The sequence below is a fragment of the Anguilla rostrata genome, chromosome 1, assembly GCF_018555375.3.
Source record: "Anguilla rostrata isolate EN2019 chromosome 1, ASM1855537v3, whole genome shotgun sequence".
NCBI lineage: Eukaryota > Metazoa > Chordata > Actinopteri > Anguilliformes > Anguillidae > Anguilla > Anguilla rostrata.
In genome coordinates, this window is record NC_057933.1 from 6271106 (window position 1) to 6288020 (window position 16915).

Consider the following 16915-nt stretch of genomic DNA (forward strand, 5'->3'; position numbering starts at 1 on the left):
TTGAGTGGTGTGTAGCGTGTTTGAGCGTGTGTGTATGAGTGTTTGAGGTGTGTGTATGAGTGTTTGAGTTGTGTGTATGAGTGTTTGAAGGGTGTGGTGATGTTTGGTGTGTGTTGTGTGGTTGTGTGTTGAGGTGTTGAGCGTGTTTAGTGGGTGTTTGCGTGTGGTGTGCGTTGTTTAAGTGTGTGTGTGTGCGTGTTTGAGTGTGTGTGTATGAGTGTTTGAGTGTGTGTAAGCGCGCGTGTTACTCACTGATCATAACCCCAGACACAGCCAGCAGCAGAGCAGCGATCAGTGCAGATGTGCCCACAGACAGCCCCAGAGCCAGCTTGGACAGCGGCAGGTGAGGCGTCAGGAGATTCCGCTCTGCAGGTGGGGGGGGGGGGGGACAACAGCGTGACCCACAATGCACCAGGGGAGGGTTTACAGGATGACAAACTGCTAGACTCCTCTCAGCAGCACATTACCACACACACCGGAAGACCAGAAATCAGGCACTGGGGCTAGCCTGGTCTCCTGGCAGTGACTGCCAGTGTCTTGTGAAATCCGCACACCTGCGACGACCATGGCAATCACGCTGGGTAAGGAGCGCAAGGGACCGTGCTGCCAGTAAACTGTAGAGCAGATTGGCCCGGGCTACCTTAAAAATGAGAGGCTTTTTAAAAATCTCAATGGGACTCACCTGGAGAAATAACAGTTTCAGTAAAAGCAGCATAGGATGACGAGGTGCCAGAGAGCCATAAGGAGGAAATGCCTCCTCCTGCAGCAGGATCTCTCTGAAGTGCATCACAACCTCAGTTTAATGTCCAATCTGAAGGACCGAACATTCAATGACACGCTGTCCCATGACTGCAGAGGGAAGAGTGCCCCCTACTGGCCACTATCACCCATTCTGGCAGCAACCAGGTTTCCACAGGAGCTAAGGACCAAAAACAGTCCTACTGTTTAATTCAGCTATTTGGCATGAGGAAGCTACAGTGTGGCCTAACCTCTTCATAATGCAGGATCATTTGCTGGAATGCACAAACTCATTACGATCGCTCAGTGTTTATCCAATCAACCGCCAGTAACTCACAGCATAATAACTGACAGTGTTTTTGTGCTCAGCCCCAGGATACCCGGAGAGCCGCCGTGGATTTCAACCAAATTACAGGCTACAGGCTACAAATCATTACAGGCTACATGCTACAAATCATTACCGGCTACAAATCAGGGCGCCAGAAAAGCAATGTCATAATTACGAAATAAACACAGGATTTAATCTGCACCTACAGCCTCAGACCGTCTCCAGGCCACACGCGCGCGCGTGCAGCCGGCTCGGTGAATCTCCGCGCATTCTCTCGCCTGTTTGTGATTTTCACTGGAATTGACGTACGGGGATGTACTGCTTAAGGATAAAGAAGCGGCCTCCCCCTCCTGGGATGCAAATCTATTACCCTCTGAATGCTAAGCAGCCCGCCTCGCCCGAGCTCATCTCATGTGTTATGAGAGGCACAGGGGTGTAAAGTGTCTGCGTCTATCCCCCTTTTAACCCTTTCAGGAGTAGGTTTTTCGGAATGTTTATTTTTTTTCAGTGTTCTAGAACTCTACTGCTTTCAGTCGCCGGTGGTGATTGTGACGTCAGCATTAGAATGTCCAGTTAAGAATATTCTACTCACGTATTTGTGATCCCACACCTTGGAGGACACAGCATGTTCTGTTCAGTGCCCGTGACTGCAATGCCGTGGACAGAACTGAGGACTGTTAGCCTTTTACTGTCTTCTCAGCCCAATATAATATGCAGTAAAAATCCGATGAATAGCCCGGGCCTTTAATTGCCTACCATGTGAGTAAGCCCTGCCGCTAGATAGAGACCTGGCTGTTTTTTTGGAATCTGGATTTTATTCTCATTTTTATGTTTGCGTTCCTGGCTAGCCAAACCGACTGGCTTTTATTAGGGATTCAGCAGCTGCTGATAGTTTTACGGTTGATACGTGCACACTTATGATACTAATGACCTATAAAATGTTTTAAACTACACAAACACTTTTAAACGCAAACGCGATGTAATAATATCACATATGTACCAGAAAAGTTTGAATTCTCATTTCCCAAGTCCGTTTTGAGCACACCCCAGAAACACTTTTTTTGGTTAATTGAGGAAGTGACCTCGGCGGGGTCGGGCAGTGTGGGGGCGGGGCCTGCTACCTGTGTGGTTGATGCAGGACACTCCGTCCTGGTCCAGAACCAGGTCCTCGTAGCACAGGCACACCGTCTCCTCGCCCGTCTCGTGACACTCGCCCGACTCACAGTGGCTGCAGTTCTGCGCCGGGGCGATGACCACCTCCCCATGGCTCTCCATGCCTGGGGGAGGGGGAGGGGGGAGGGGGGGAGGGAGTGAGGGGGAGGGAGGGGGGGCAGGGGAGCGCGGGGGAGAGGGACGGAGGGAGGGATGGAAGGGGGGGGAGGGAGGGAGGGAGGGATGAAGGAAGGGAGGGGCATGGGGAGGGAGGGAGTGAAGGAGGGTGGGAGGGAGGAGAAGAAAGAGAGGAAGGGGGGACACCAGAGGGCGGAATTACGGTGTGCTCTGAGCGTGGGCGAGCGAGGTAGCGGCCCCTCTCTCCCTCGGAGAGACTCCGCTCTCCCCCGACCCTCGTTAACTTCGCGCTCCATTTGCCTCAATGTGCGGAACTTTCCGGGGCTTCCCGTCTTCCCGCCTTCCCAGCCTCCCCGTCACCGTGAGTTTATTTAACCGCTCTGCGTCTCCCGCAGGTGAGCTCCCGCACCCACCCCCCCCAAAACGGCCCGAGCAGCTGGAGCGGGGGGGTCGGCGCGAGCTCTTATGTAAGCTACCTTTCAGCGGCTCGATGAAGGTCACGCCGTCGGGGCCGATGAAGGAAGATCCGTCCTTCCCGTCCTTCCTCGGGTCGTTCTCCGCTGGCGTGCTGCCACCTAGGGGCCGACACAGGGAATTTCAGCCGCCGGGGGGGGGGGGGGGGGGGGGGGGGGGGGCAGATAAGGTAACAATCTGAAATTCGCCCCCCTGGAGGGACACAGCGTTTTGCTGGCCAGCGGTGTGTTTCAGCTCTTAAATTTATTATTTAAGCCATTGATTGTGCAGAATCAACACAGCCTGCTTCCCAGGTCTAAATTGGCTGGTGATTGAACATACGCTACAAAAGCACTGAGGTCCCTGGAGCTCATTTCTGTAGACCGGGAGAGATATAAAGACAGAGAGGTGTGTGTGTGTGTGTGTGTGCGCTTGTGGGCTTCTGTGGGCCGTATCAGTCTAGCTGAGATGACCTTTAGATTTATCAGACTGATGGAGAAGGCCGTCGCTAAGAAAGAGCGGACCTACCTCTGTAACCCCCTCCTCCACCGCCTGAGGAACAGGCTCCTCCCCCTCCGCCGAAGCCCCCCCTGGTTGGCCAGCCGTACTGACAGGCCTGCCCCCCCTGGCTCCCCAGCAGAAGAGGTCTCCCCCCACGAGCCACAGGAAGAGTGTCATTCCAGCCGCCGCCCCCACCTGCGAGATAGGCACCCACATTAAATACTGAACATACGCGTTCATGCGCACACACACACGCACACGCACACACACAAGCACACACACACACGCACAAGCACACACACACACGCACACACACAAGCACACACACACACAAGCACACACACACACGCACACACACAAGCACACACACGCACACACAAGCACACGCACACACAAGCACACACACACACGCACACAACACGCACACACAAGCACACACCAACGCAACACGCACAGCACAGCACCAAAGTGGGATATCAGAAAACAGCTAGTCACTGCAGGACAGCTGCTGAGTTGATGGCCAGCAGCTCCTTTTCTATTTAAGGCGGGCCAGCACTCTGTTTCCATGCAAGCGCTCAATTAATCCCAAAAACTGTTTCTATTTTGGCCTTTCCCATTGCCCCTCTGTGCGATGAAAGCCAGCCGCGTAAAAACTGGGGGGGGGGGGGGGGTGCGGGGTGCAGATAAATCCATTCCAAAACAAAAACAGAGCCATCCGGGGACAGAAAATCCTTCGGTTTCGCCCGACTCTCGCCGCGGCCACACGGACCCCGGAAGCCCGTCCCGCCGGATCGTTAAGCACTCCGGTCGATGGTCACGCCGGAGACGGACGTGTAATTAGCGAATAATAAACAGAGCTAAGAACAGAGCTAAGAGTAGCAACACAAAAAATAAATGAAGAAAGAGTCACGGGAAAAAAAAAACAAAAAAAACCCCTGTTCTTTTTCCACCGGGGCGCAGGCGAGGGACGTGGGGCGCGGGACGTCCGGGGGCGATCCGCGTCCCGCTAACTGATGGGTCGGGCAGGCGGAAGAGACAGCTGGACAGAGGAGCGCGGCGGCGCGCGGCGACGTAAATGAGAGGGGGATGGAGGGACGGGTGAATCGAGGCTGGTGGCGGCGGCGGCTCCGGGGGGGGGGGTGGGTGGCGGGGGCGTGCGGCTAAATGTCAAACACCTGAAATCTGGCAGCTGGCTGACGATATTTAAAAAAAAAAAAAAACGTCCTGCTTTTACTGCAGCCCGAGCGCGCCGTGGGGGAGAGAGCCGCGAATACAGAAAGACGCCTCCAGCCAGCCGAGCCGCCGCGCTTTCCCACTTACGCAGGTAGCGGGAGCTCGTATCCGAAAACAGCTCGCGCCCGTTTACGGCTTTCTAAGCGGGCCATTTACTCAGCTGGATACTCGCTGGAGTAATTCGGGGTTAAGAACCCCGCTCAAAGACACAGGGCAGGGCTCCGCCTGGGAGCCCAAGAGGCAATTAGTGGTTAGGCAAGTGCAGCCGCCTAACCATTAATCAATCAATCAAAGAGGGATTTATGTTGTGGGATTTGCCAAGGATTTGTTGCGGTACATTTTACAGCGCGCCCTGGCCTCCTGTGAACTCCCACAAAGCAAGCCAGAGGTGAGGCAAGGCAAAAACTCCCTAGAAAATATGAACACACACGTGCGCCCACTCACGCACACATGCACATGGACACATACGCACACACACGCACACACACATGCACGCAGACGCACACACACACACTTCACTGCAGCTCCATAGTGTACATCACGCCCCTGTCCAAACTCTCTGTCCTCTTTCAGGTGTTTTGTCAAGGTGCGAGCTTACCTGCAGCTCCTGAGCGGCCATTGCGCCCTGGAACCCGGGGGTCTCTGTCCAAATCCTCTATCTGGCTTTCTGATTGGCTGCTCTGGTAGCCCCGCCCCCCGCCACCGGCTGCGATGAGCAGGGGCACAGGGACGCCCTTCTCCACCTGAAAGGCCAGGAAGCTCAGCTTGGCGGGCTGCGGTCTCACCGATATCCGTGACCGAACAACGGCAAGCCCGCCATCGAAAACCCTTACCTTGAAGACGTAGGTGGCCCCGCCTCCCCCGCCACCTCCGCCCGGCCGGCCCAGAGTTTTGTTGTATGTCTGGTCCGTGCAGATCTTGTTGAGGGCACGGTCAGCCTGGGGGGAAAGACTCCACTGTTTAAATTTGCCTTTAACATTCCGCACACGGCCGACTCTCTCTACCCAAGGATTTGTTTTCATTTGAATCTACGCCCTTTATGCTGCGGCTACGATCGTTTTTATTACTTTGTTTAGAGGTGTTTTTTTTTTTTCATTGAAGCTCTTTTTTTGTTTGCACTTGGGAGTGACAGAATTGTCATGACAGATATGCTTGTTGCTAGGAGACATGATGTCTGCAAAAGCCTCAGAATGGAGAGCGTCGGTCTCCTTCACAGCTCTTGACATTTTGAGAAATAATCAAACTTTCTGATCTGGCCCTTCGGTTTGACAGGCCGTCCTCTGGGAGGGGCGCACGAGGAGACTGGAGGACCTCACACGCTCTCTGGAGCAGGGGACGGGCCAAACGCGGGCAGACCCAGGTTTGACCCAGGTTAAACCCACACTCTCTGGAGAGACCAGGCCAAACGCGGGCAGACCCAGGTTAAACCCACACTCTCTGGAGAGACCAGGCCAAACGCGGGCAGACCCAGGTCTGACCCAGGTTAAACCCACACTCTCTGGAGGGGACGGACCAAACGCGGGCAGACCCAGGTCTGACCCAGGTTAAACCCACTCTCTCTGGAGAGACCAGGCCAAATGCGGGCAGACCCAGGTCAGACCCAGGTTAAACCCACACTCTCTGGAGAGGACGGGCAGACGCTGGCAGTGTCTGTGTGTGCGTGTGTGCATGTGTGTGTAGTTACATGTGTGTGTGCGTGTGTGTGTTAAAGGTGGACTCTCACGTTGGGACAGGCGTCCTCTCCTTGCTGTCCCACCAGGATGTACAGCAGTTCATCCTTCTGCAGCAGGAAGTCAGCCATCATGTAGACACCGTGTGACCTGGTATTGGCCAATACGCTGCGACCACCTGCAGCCCCACAACCTGTGATCCTGTTTAAACAACACGCACACACACACACAAGCACAAAGGCACGCACACACACAAACAAGCACAATCATGCATACATATAAATTTCTTGTCAAGAGAAATGATTTCTGAGATTCTCTGAATGAACTGGCCTTCTATCAGTGTGTGGAACAGGCTCAACAAATGCCAAGATTCCCCGCACACCTGTGTGTAACTCACACACCAAACATATAAACTAAAATTCATCTGATCAGGGGTTTTTGCGTACAATTTCAAACCCGAGTCACACCTGAGACCTGAGTGCATTGGGTCTTTTCATATTTCTCAGATTTCCAGCTCCCAAACTCGAATAACTAACTTCAAGAACTAAGCTGTTTACTACTTAATGACCTTAAAAAGTTTTCATGCTGTAATTGTTCCATACGCATCAATTATCTGACTGAGAAGTCTGATTTGTATTTTATTTTAGGTCAGGCATTCAAAGACTGAAGTACTTGAAAATGCTGAGAAGTAGTTGGCAGGTTTGTGATTGTGCATTGTGAATTTTGTAACCCATTCACTGAGGCGCGATGTGAAACAACTTGATTAATCATGAATAATGAATCAATCATACCACCTATCAATATGTGTAATTACAGCGCAGTAAAGACCCTGATCAGTAAAAGACATATTTAGCTTTAGTTTGTGTGTGTGCGTGTGTGTGTGTGGACACGTGTGCGTGTGTGTGTGTGTGTGTGTGGGCGCGTGTGTGTGTGTGTGTGAGTGCGTGTGTGTGTGAGTGTGTGAGTGTTGTGTGTGTGCATGTGCGTGTGTGTGTGAGTGCTGTGTGTAGGTGTTGCGCATGTGCGTGTGTGTGTGAGTGCTGTGTGTAGGTGTGTGTGTGTGTGTGTGTGTGTGTGTGTGTGTGTGTGCGCGTGTGTGTACGTAAGTGTGTTTCACTGTGTGTGTCCACCTGTGTTCACCTGGACAGAAACGGTTCTCACCTGTGTTCACCTGGACAGAAACGGTTCTCACCTGTGTTCACCTGGACAGAAACGGTTCTCACCTGTACGTCCTCGTCTCGGGGACCCTCCACACCTGCACGCCCTTGAGGGGCCCCTCGGTCACCACGGAGACGTTGACGTTGCTGCTGCGGTAGGAGTTGGCGCACTGGCCGCGGTTGGGGCCCTCGGGGCCCGTGGACCCGCAGGTGTGAAAGGCCCATCTGCTGGCTGCAGGGACATTAAAACGGATCCCAGTGAAAAATGGACCCCAGTAAAAAATGGATCCCAGAGATCGACGCTCATGAGTATGAACACACAGACACGGAACCCTGCCTCTTAGAACAGCAGGCCCGTCTAGCCTATGACTCGCCAAAAAACAAATTCAATCCACGGCTCGATTCATCTCGAATTGGCTCCAGAATGCAAATCGGGACGTAAACTCTCATCATAACTTTAAAGATCAACGCTTCGCAGCACTCCGTAGGTAACCTGCCCTTCTTTTTTAATGAAGCGTTCAGAACAGTTTCATTAAAACAGGAATGTTGTACATAACTAAGCCTGTTTAACTCATTCGACCACCGTTTTAACCACGTCCACCGCAGCGAACTTCAGTTGGGAGGTGGAGTTTATGGCGAGACACGGTTCCTCGTGAACGCCGCGATCCCCAAACTCCGCCGCTAATGCCGGTTCCTCTCCGGCTCAATTAGGGGAAGATGAGCTGTCAGACGGGCGCGACCGAGCGGAATTCGGCGGCAGGGCGGCGTGGGCGTTAAATCCTAATTTCGTAATCGATCCGGACGCGAAGGTTAAGCGGCGGGCGCCGCCGGCGTTCCGAAACGCTCCCCCTGCTCCTCGGGACGGCGGGCGCGGTGCGCCGCGCGGCTCGCTTCGCTGCTGCTCGTCCCCGCTGCCCGCCCCCCCGCCCGCCCGCCACCTGTGGGGACAGGCGTTCCAGAGCCACTTAGCCTGGGGGGCCACCCACTGGAGCCGGTATTTAAATCACCCGCCCCCTAACCCCCCCCCCGACCTGGGCCGCGGGGCCCCGCAGAATACCGCCCAGGGGGGACGGCGACGCAAATGGGAGAATTGATTTTAAAGGCCGGATATTGGCGCCTTTATGATGCAGCGGGGCGTGGAGCTCTTAGGCCCCATCCATCACGCGTGGGCCAGACAAACACCCCAGCCGCCGCCGCCGCCGCCCCCCCCCCTTCCCTCCACTTCCCTCCACTTCCCCAGACCACAGGCCTCCCCGATAAATCCACCTGCTTTATGATGTAGTTTCCCCAGACGATCAATAAGCCCCCCACCCCACCCCCACCCCCTCACCCCCACCCTCACACACACACACGGAGCAGGACACGGGGCCGTGAGGACAGAGCAGAGGGCGGGAGACAGATTTTTATTTCCCTGCCCCTCTCCATCACGCGGCGGGCGCGGGGGGAGCGGAGCGCAGACAGGCGTGCGTCACACGCCGGTGACGTTCGGGCGCGGGGATTCATCACTGTCAGAAAGCCCCGAGAGCAGAGTACGTCCTCCTCCACCTCCCCCTTCCGCCTCCTCCTCCTCCTCAGGCTTCCCCTCCCTCCCTTCTCCTCTCCCTGTACCAGCACCAAGCACCTCTCATCTGGACGTGTATACACCCCCAACTCTCCTGTGCCCCCCCCCGCCCAAGACACCCAGCACCTCTCATCTGGACGTGTATACACCCCCAACCCTCCTGTGCCCCCCCCCCCCCCCCCCAAGACACCCAGCACCTCTCATCTGGGCCTGCATACACCCCAACCCTCCTGAGCCCCCCCCCAAGACACCCAGCACCTCTCATCTGGGCCTGCATACACCCCCACCCCCCCCGTGCCCCCCCCCAGAGACGCCCAGCACCTCTCATCTAGATGTGTATACACCCCCCACCCCACCCCCCCCCCAGAGACGCCCAGTGCTGGAACACCTCCTCACGCAGCCGAGCTCATTTGCCCGACTGCCCGGCGATCGACTGGACTCCGTTTCCCAGACCGCCCCGCGCCTTCCCAACGCGCCCTTCTGCACTTAACGGACTGAACAGTATATATGTCCTGAGAGGCGCTATAAATCTGCCTCAATTTTTCATTAAGATGTGCGCCCCGGGGGAACGGAGCTGGTCTAATAACACGGAGCGGGGAGCCTCACCGCCCCACCCCCCACTCCCGGGAGCCTCCACCCCCCACCCACCCACACTCCACGGGAGCCTCCCCCCGGAGCCTCCACCACCCCCCACACTCCGCGGAGCCTCCACCCGGGACCACCCCACCTCCGGACCTCCACCCCCACCCCCCCACACTCCCGCGGGGAGCCTCCACCACCCCCACCACCCCCCCACACTCCCACGGGAGCCTCCACTGCTCCGGGGAGCTCACCCCCTCCAGAAACCTGTACACTCCCTACACTTCTGTAGCGGGTGTATTCTGGGGTGAAGTTCACAAGACGTTTATGCAAATAAAGGCTCTTTTATTCTTCCTTGCCCAAAATGACTTTACATCGAGTTGAAACAGCGCCAAAATATATTTTATTCAGCATCAATTTTGATTACTTTTCTTGGAGTGACCCAATCATTACAGAAAGTTAATCACTAGCCTTTTTAATATTTTCATGAAAGTGGTATGCCGTCAGGCTGCAAACACTGTCTTGTGAGTCCTTTATAACTCTGCAGTTATGAAGTCAAAATCAAAGTTCAGTGCCACACATCTATTACAGCAACAACAACAAAAAGTATAAATAATTATGATGCTTTTTTTGTAAAAAAGAAAAGAAAATGAGTGGTGTACACTGAAAAAAACAGTCTCTCTGGACTGTGAAGTAGGAAAACAGTAATTTATTGATGGGTGACATGTTTTTACATGAAAAATATTGCTTTATGAATTAAAATTAATTGAAGAAGCTTTATCACAGATGGTCTGGCGAGGGTGGGTCATTTTCGACCACCATTTAGACAAGGTGCATGCATATTGCATAATATGAATAAAAGTGGACAGTTAAAGGTGTAACCCAAATATTCTGAACACTGCATCCTGCCTCATTTTCCAAAAAGAACAAACAGCTTAACTATGAATATATTATAGCTGTCTAGGGAAAATATCAATGCGTACGGAAAGTATGCGTGCACTAACAGTGCAGAACTGTATTTCTGAACACATCACATTCAACCTATAGCAGAGCATCTTAAGTATGTAGATCAACAACACAAAGAGAAACAGGCACCAAAACAAAAAAAAGTCACTGTTTTTATTGTCGTTCCACCTTTTAATTCTTTTTCGATTTGTTTTTTTCACCGTCACCATCAGTCCAGGACAAAGCCTTGAAAGCACTGAGCTCGACTGACGACCGTTGAGGTTTTCGAGGGTAACGCAGGCTGTTCGGTGCCTCAGGGAGCACGGATGCCCTGTGGGGCGTCCCGGGGGGGTGCAGGGGTCTGAAATGGACCGGGGCCACAGGGACTTAGCAAGACGATACAGTGCCCAGCGGGGTTGGGGGGCGGGGGGGGATTTGAAATGGGACACATTCCCTGTCACTGTCCGCTGACCGCATTGCGCTGTAATCATTGTCCCTTGGAGCCTGGTGTGACAGGGAGGGGCTCTGGGGGAATCTGCCAGCGAGACAGGGGCCGCTGGGAGAGGAGCCAATCACCAACGGCGATGTGGGGGAGGTGCGCGACGGGCTCTCATTTTCCTCTTGCCCTGCGTGTCTCTGGGTCTCACGAGTTTGTCAGCATGTGAAACGGGAGGACTGGGGAAGTCTGACGCGTAGCTGCTGATTGGACAGAGTTAGCTGCGGTTGCTGGTTTCCTAAGGGGAGCAGTGCGGTGTGCCCCGTAGAGACAAAGAATGCAATCGAGGCCCTGCTGGACATCCCTGTTCTCCATTATGGCAACGCGGTGTCACCTTTATAGAGTCTGCGTGAGTGCATCCCACTTCCCTGTTTTCTTACAGCCAGCAAGGTGTGATTGTACTGTGAGTACGAGGCACACTGAGAAAAGTGTTCTCCACTGAACAGAGGACCGTTATCTGTTATGACTACTGCCGGTATGCCAAACGAGCGAGGAGATAATCTAATCCAGTTTTGGAATATGACTGCCCCAGCTGACAAAGTGGACACCTTGCTCAACCTCTGGAAAGCGTGGATAGTCATGCATCACCACCAACAGGTAGCTTCCATTAGGCAAGGGACAAAAGTGTAAGTGGATCCCAACAGCACAAATACAAACCTGGTGTGTGTTACTGGATGTATGTTTTTTTCTCCTCTCATAGAGTAGCAGTCTTTATTTGTATTGTTTTGCTGATAAAATGCTTACCTTTCAGCATTGTCAGTACTGCCTATCCTTACTTATCCTCACCTGTCATATTGCATCATTATAAACAATTTCCCTTTACGGTGAATCTAAAGTACATGGTTCGCATATATGTTCACCAGAGTGTGCATCTCTGCACGGACCAATGGGTGTATTAGCCTTATATCAATCCTTACCTTTCAGCATTGTCAGTACTGCCTATCCTTACTTATCCTCACCTGTCATATTGCATCATTATAAACAATTTCCCTTTACGGTGCATCTACCACAAGTACATGGTTCGCACATACGTTGACCGGAGTGTGCATCTCTGCACGGACCAATCAGTGTATTGGCCTTTTACGCGGTTCTGGGGTAACAGTGTAATTGGGTTACCTCCCGATAGGTTCACTAGCCAGAAGTGCAGTTGCTCTGGGATAGCAGTTTGAGTCAGTGTCCAGATAGATCCTAGTGTTATTTCAGATAAAGAATAGAGGGGTCATAGTCCGGGATATTTATTCATAGTCTGGATGTTCCACTTACCAGATGGAGTACCCTTAGTTAGGGCTTCCTGCTTCAGCTGTAGGATTTGGTACCCATAAAAACATATTTTTCAGGTTAAAGTCCCTTCTTCATGGTGCAGAAACATTATTTGCTAGATTCCCGGATGAGCAGCACCATTACCTGCTCGGATAGAAGGTCTTAATGTCAGAAAATAATTAGATGAATGCCTAGCAGCAGTAGATAGTCTTGCTCTCCAGGGTCTGCTGCCTATTATTTCAGCACACTCCAGTCATACGCGAACCCGTATTCACAGGAGCATCATTACCGAGTTGGAAGTTAGAGAGGCAGATAAGCATGTTTTCCTCCCTAATCTAAATAAACTTGTTTTCCTCCATGTGACCATGCCTAAAACAAAAGTCAATGCTCACATCAGTCCAAGGGGCAGCTGGATGCAGAGCCATCCGTAATGGTGCTTGAACCATTGAGTTAGTCACTGCTTAGCAGAGGAGACAGTCGACAGTCTTTCATGCGGTCTTCAACCTGTTCATTAATGCCTGGGAACCACACCTTTTCTAACAGTAATCTTTTTTGTCATGACGGATCCCTGATGGCTCTCATGGGCGTTTTCTACTCCACATAGATCTACAGATGCTGGGACAATGAGTCTGCTGCACCATAGGAAGAGGTCTGATTCAGACGCTGTCAGCTCTGGGTTTCCTCAGGGTTGTAGGCAATGTAAGTAGGACAAAACTGCACCCAGACCCACTGGGCTAGCGTCCAGGATAGCCTCAGTGTCCTCTGAGGAGCTGAAGTAGGCCACGACCAGGTTGCTGCTGAGTTTGTGTTTTAAAGAGTCGCACACAGACTGGTGTTGAGCAGTCCACTCTCAGAGATGGTCCTACTTCATCAGTTCTCTGAAGGGGCTGCATCGTGGTGGCAAGGTCCTGAATGAAACGGCCACAGTATGTCACGTGTAATTTCACCAGACGTCCCTTCAGTTTGCCTCAAATACCTCAAAAGATATCAGGATACTTCTCTTGAAAAACACTGTTCACTAGTGCCTAGTGTGCCACCAGATCCAGAGCAAGAGCTATCTGGCAGCTGATGACCGGTACAGCAGTCTCATTCACAATATAAATGGTGGACATAATGGCCTTCCCCTTGCAGGTGAGCTGCAATTGAAACTGTTCTCGCATGGGAAGCGGTGTGTGTGAGCCATGGGCACAAATTCTAACAGTCGTATTGTGGAGAGTATTATCACCGGGCGAAGACAGAAAGGTGCAAAAGTCCATGACATTTACAGATGCTCTGTTGGCGAATTGAACATCAAGAAGTAATCCACTGACGTGGACGGTTCGCCTCGATGCAGCTATGGAAGGGAGGCCTGGATCCAGGATCACTCCTGGATCCCGGTGTGAAGGTAAGTTCGTCTTTGATCGTCACACTCACGTCGAAGTGCGCTGAGACCAGGATCTGAAGAACCTCCAGTTTCTATGGATTGTGGTCCATGGTCTGGGTGAGGGTGGCAACAGATTTTACAAAACAGCGGGACATTGTGTTTCATGAGGAAATGATCCCCCGCAGTTAAAACATATTTTTCACATCAAGCTGCTGAGAGGCACGTCCCATTTTCTTTACACTGTGGCTCAAAGCTAGAAGGCTTTTTTTTTTACTGCAGCCCCATTTTACTGCTATTAAGTGTTTTCTCCATTTCCTGTGCCTGGAGTTAAGCTGCCTCATTAATCCGTCCTGTGTTGAGCAGTTTTGGTAAGTCCATTTTGTCATCGGTCAATTTGTTTTGTCTGAGTTTACTGGATGAGCAATGTTGGATTATCTGACGTCTAATTTGAGGATCAGAGTTTGCGAATTTGCAGGACGTGGCAAGAGCATGCAAATGCACGTGAAATTCACTAAACTTTTAATTTTGCTTTTGTGCACACTGTCTGAATTTGAAAACTTCAAAATCAATGTTTCCCTTTCGAGAAAAGTCTTCCACTTCCTCCAGTGTCCAGAATGGTGAAAATGTCAAATACCTGCTTCTGTGCTGCATCCTTAATATCCATAGCAGTCAAAACGATTTGGAAGCATTTTATCCATTTTGCCCATCTTTTTCTGGTGGTACCAGGTGAGCAGTGGACATGAAATGGTGGGAAAATGACAAATGTTTAATGTAACATGTCTGGGGCGGGGGGGGCGGGGGGGGTAAAGTGACTTGTTGAAAAGCCTTTTCGGCTTAAACGGTTCCACGGAAACGGCGAGGCGACTCGACCTGTGGCTCAGCGAGGGGCGGAGTAAGATAAAGACCGTGTTCCCGTGAGTACTGGGAATGGCGAGAAAGAAAAAAAAACGCTCGCGCTCACACGCTCCTGGGGAACAGGATGAGCCGGGTGATTGACTCCTGCAATGATTGCATTTGATTCTCCCCAGACTGAGCCCATGGGGGCTGAGGGGGTTTGGTAGGGGAGGGGGGGGTTGGACTGGGATGTGCGTCAGTGCAGAGAAATAAAGAAACAGGACAGCAACCTCCCATCCAAACTGCACAGCTCACCCTCAACTAACAGCAGTAAAAAGCATAATTTAAGCACAGCCCCATCAAAAAAGTTACAGTGCTTTTTAAAAATTTTTAAATAGGCAATTATGCTAACTTGTAGATTAATGAAACAAAGCACTCGTTCTAAATGAAAATACTGCTTATAAAAAAAAGGTAAAAAAAGAAAATCCCAGATAAGTTTAAAGAAGAAATAACTTTTCTATGCACAGGGAGGCTTCACACTTCATGTGACACATATCTTTTAATTACAAATTGCACTTGGGTTGTTAATATCAATCCCATCATCGGTGGGAGTGTGCAGAAACAAGTTATACATGTTAGCACGTTAACGTAGCATTAGCACGTTAGCATGCTAGTGCAAAATAAATCCTGCGTCAATGCACTGGGTCATGCAGGGAGTGGCCGTTACGGAAGCAATCCAGGCATTCGTTCGTTTGTTACCACGTAAACGACTCGCCCAAGGGGGCCGAACATCCAGGGGCCAAAATCAGCCAACCGTTCAGCCAGGCCTAATACCTCACAGAACACAGAACCGGGCCCCCCCGGGGAACAGAGCAGGGGCCGGCGGCGCGGCGCGGCCCTTCAGCGACCTTTCCGCCACCGCCGTCGTCCTCACGCCACCGCTACGAGCGGGGAGCGAGAATAACGAGGCGAACGCGGGCGCTGTTAGCTAACAGAAATGAATGCGCGCGTCCCGGGCCCTGCAGGGGAAAGTCCTATTTTGGCGGAGGTGGTGGTGGTTGGGGGGGGTTGTAATTGAATATGCATGTGAGAGACCTCCTCCGCTCTGCGCAGCGATCAGTCTCCTATCTCCTTCAGCGAGCGAGCTAATAAACTCCCGCTACGCTCACGATCAGACTGCTGAAAAGTGGATTGGGGGTGGGGGGGGGGGGGGGCTGGCGAAGGGGGGGTTTTCATATTCATATTCAATCACAGCCCCGACAATAACAGGACAACAACGGGACGTCGGCTAAGTGTGGACGGGACTATCCCCTGCTCGCTCCTAACAAGCTACGCTAAACGGCACATTAGCCGCTAATCCAAATTGATGAGGGCTTGAGAGAGTCTGAGAGGGAGAGAGAGAGAGAGAGAGCGCGTGGGCTAAGATGTCACAAACATCGGCGGAGCACTGTGCGAGAGCAAGCAAACGAGCTCCTGATTTATGCCACCGCACAGAATCCAAAAGACGGTTCTTTTACCGCAGCGCTACGAGTTACTGTCCGTATCGTCCTGAAACGCGCAAGCGTCAATCTAGGTTTTTTTTATTTTTTTTCCATCATTCTTGAGGAACAGGTTTTGAAGAATGCCAGTCTATATTAGCATCCTATGTACGTCCCCTCCTCCCCCCTCCCACTTTCTTCCCAAAACATTGCATCTATTAAAAGCCTTATTCAGCAAAACAGGCTGACGGACTAGCTCTGTTTCACTAACGTACAAGCGGAGAGCGAGAGAGAGAAAGAGAGAGAAAATGGAGTGTTTTCTTCTGTCCTCTGGAAAATTGGCTCTCTGTTTATCTCTCCTCTGGTCGTGAGTCATAACTGAAACTCATGCCCGACTGAGTCTTAAACACCGGGCTAGGACTCACAAATGAAACCAAATCTATTTTACTTCTACTGTGCTTTTTTTTCTTTTTTTTTTCTTTTTTTACAGAGAGCTGTCACAAAACCCAGGCCTGAACCCCCCAAAATTCAAGAGGTGAGGTAGTGGTGGCACAAAAAGAAAACTTTTTTTAAAAGGGACTCAGGAGACAACGTCTTCCACTACCGACTGAAAACGCCTGTTGACACCGCATCTTGGCTGAAATAATCCTTGAACTGAAATAATCCTGCATTTACTAAAGGCTCATTAACTACATCTATGCTACATATAACACTGTGTCCTCCAATCGATGTTCTATGCAAAGCAGCACATTCTCTAAGCCGTTGCATTATCAATATCCCTCTTGTACCTGCTATGGCTTTTATCTTCTGTGTTGAAGGTTTATATACTGATAAGTGCTATCAGCTGTGATACTGATGACTTGGTATTGACTCTTGGTATTGTGCACTTTTGTAAGTCGCTCTGGATAAGAGTGTCTGATTAATATCTAAATACAAATGGAAGTTTAACGGAGACCTGCACAGCAGGGTCCTGAAGCTTCAGGCGCATGGCCTGCTTTCTCAGCTGGCTTTACTGTAGCAGGTCTCTCT

The 16915-nt window shown here is 51.6% G+C and overlaps 1 protein-coding gene across 3 annotated transcripts in view; it reads right to left on the bottom strand.

Annotated features, from left to right (window-relative positions):
* The window catches only part of alk (ALK receptor tyrosine kinase), a 346553-nt gene that overhangs the window by 18457 nt on the left and 311181 nt on the right, over window positions 1-16915 (bottom strand). For all 3 annotated transcript variants that reach the window (XM_064305136.1, XM_064305219.1, XM_064305304.1), the window contains 8 exons: window positions 7437-7602; window positions 6267-6414; window positions 5377-5481; window positions 5142-5286; window positions 3338-3505; window positions 2833-2931; window positions 2188-2343; window positions 253-366 (listed from right to left, as the gene is read on the bottom strand). In XM_064305136.1, the coding sequence (XP_064161206.1) occupies window positions 253-366; window positions 2188-2343; window positions 2833-2931; window positions 3338-3505; window positions 5142-5286; window positions 5377-5481; window positions 6267-6414; window positions 7437-7602 (1101 nt within the window). The remainder of the gene's footprint in view (window positions 1-252; window positions 367-2187; window positions 2344-2832; window positions 2932-3337; window positions 3506-5141; window positions 5287-5376; window positions 5482-6266; window positions 6415-7436; window positions 7603-16915) is intronic.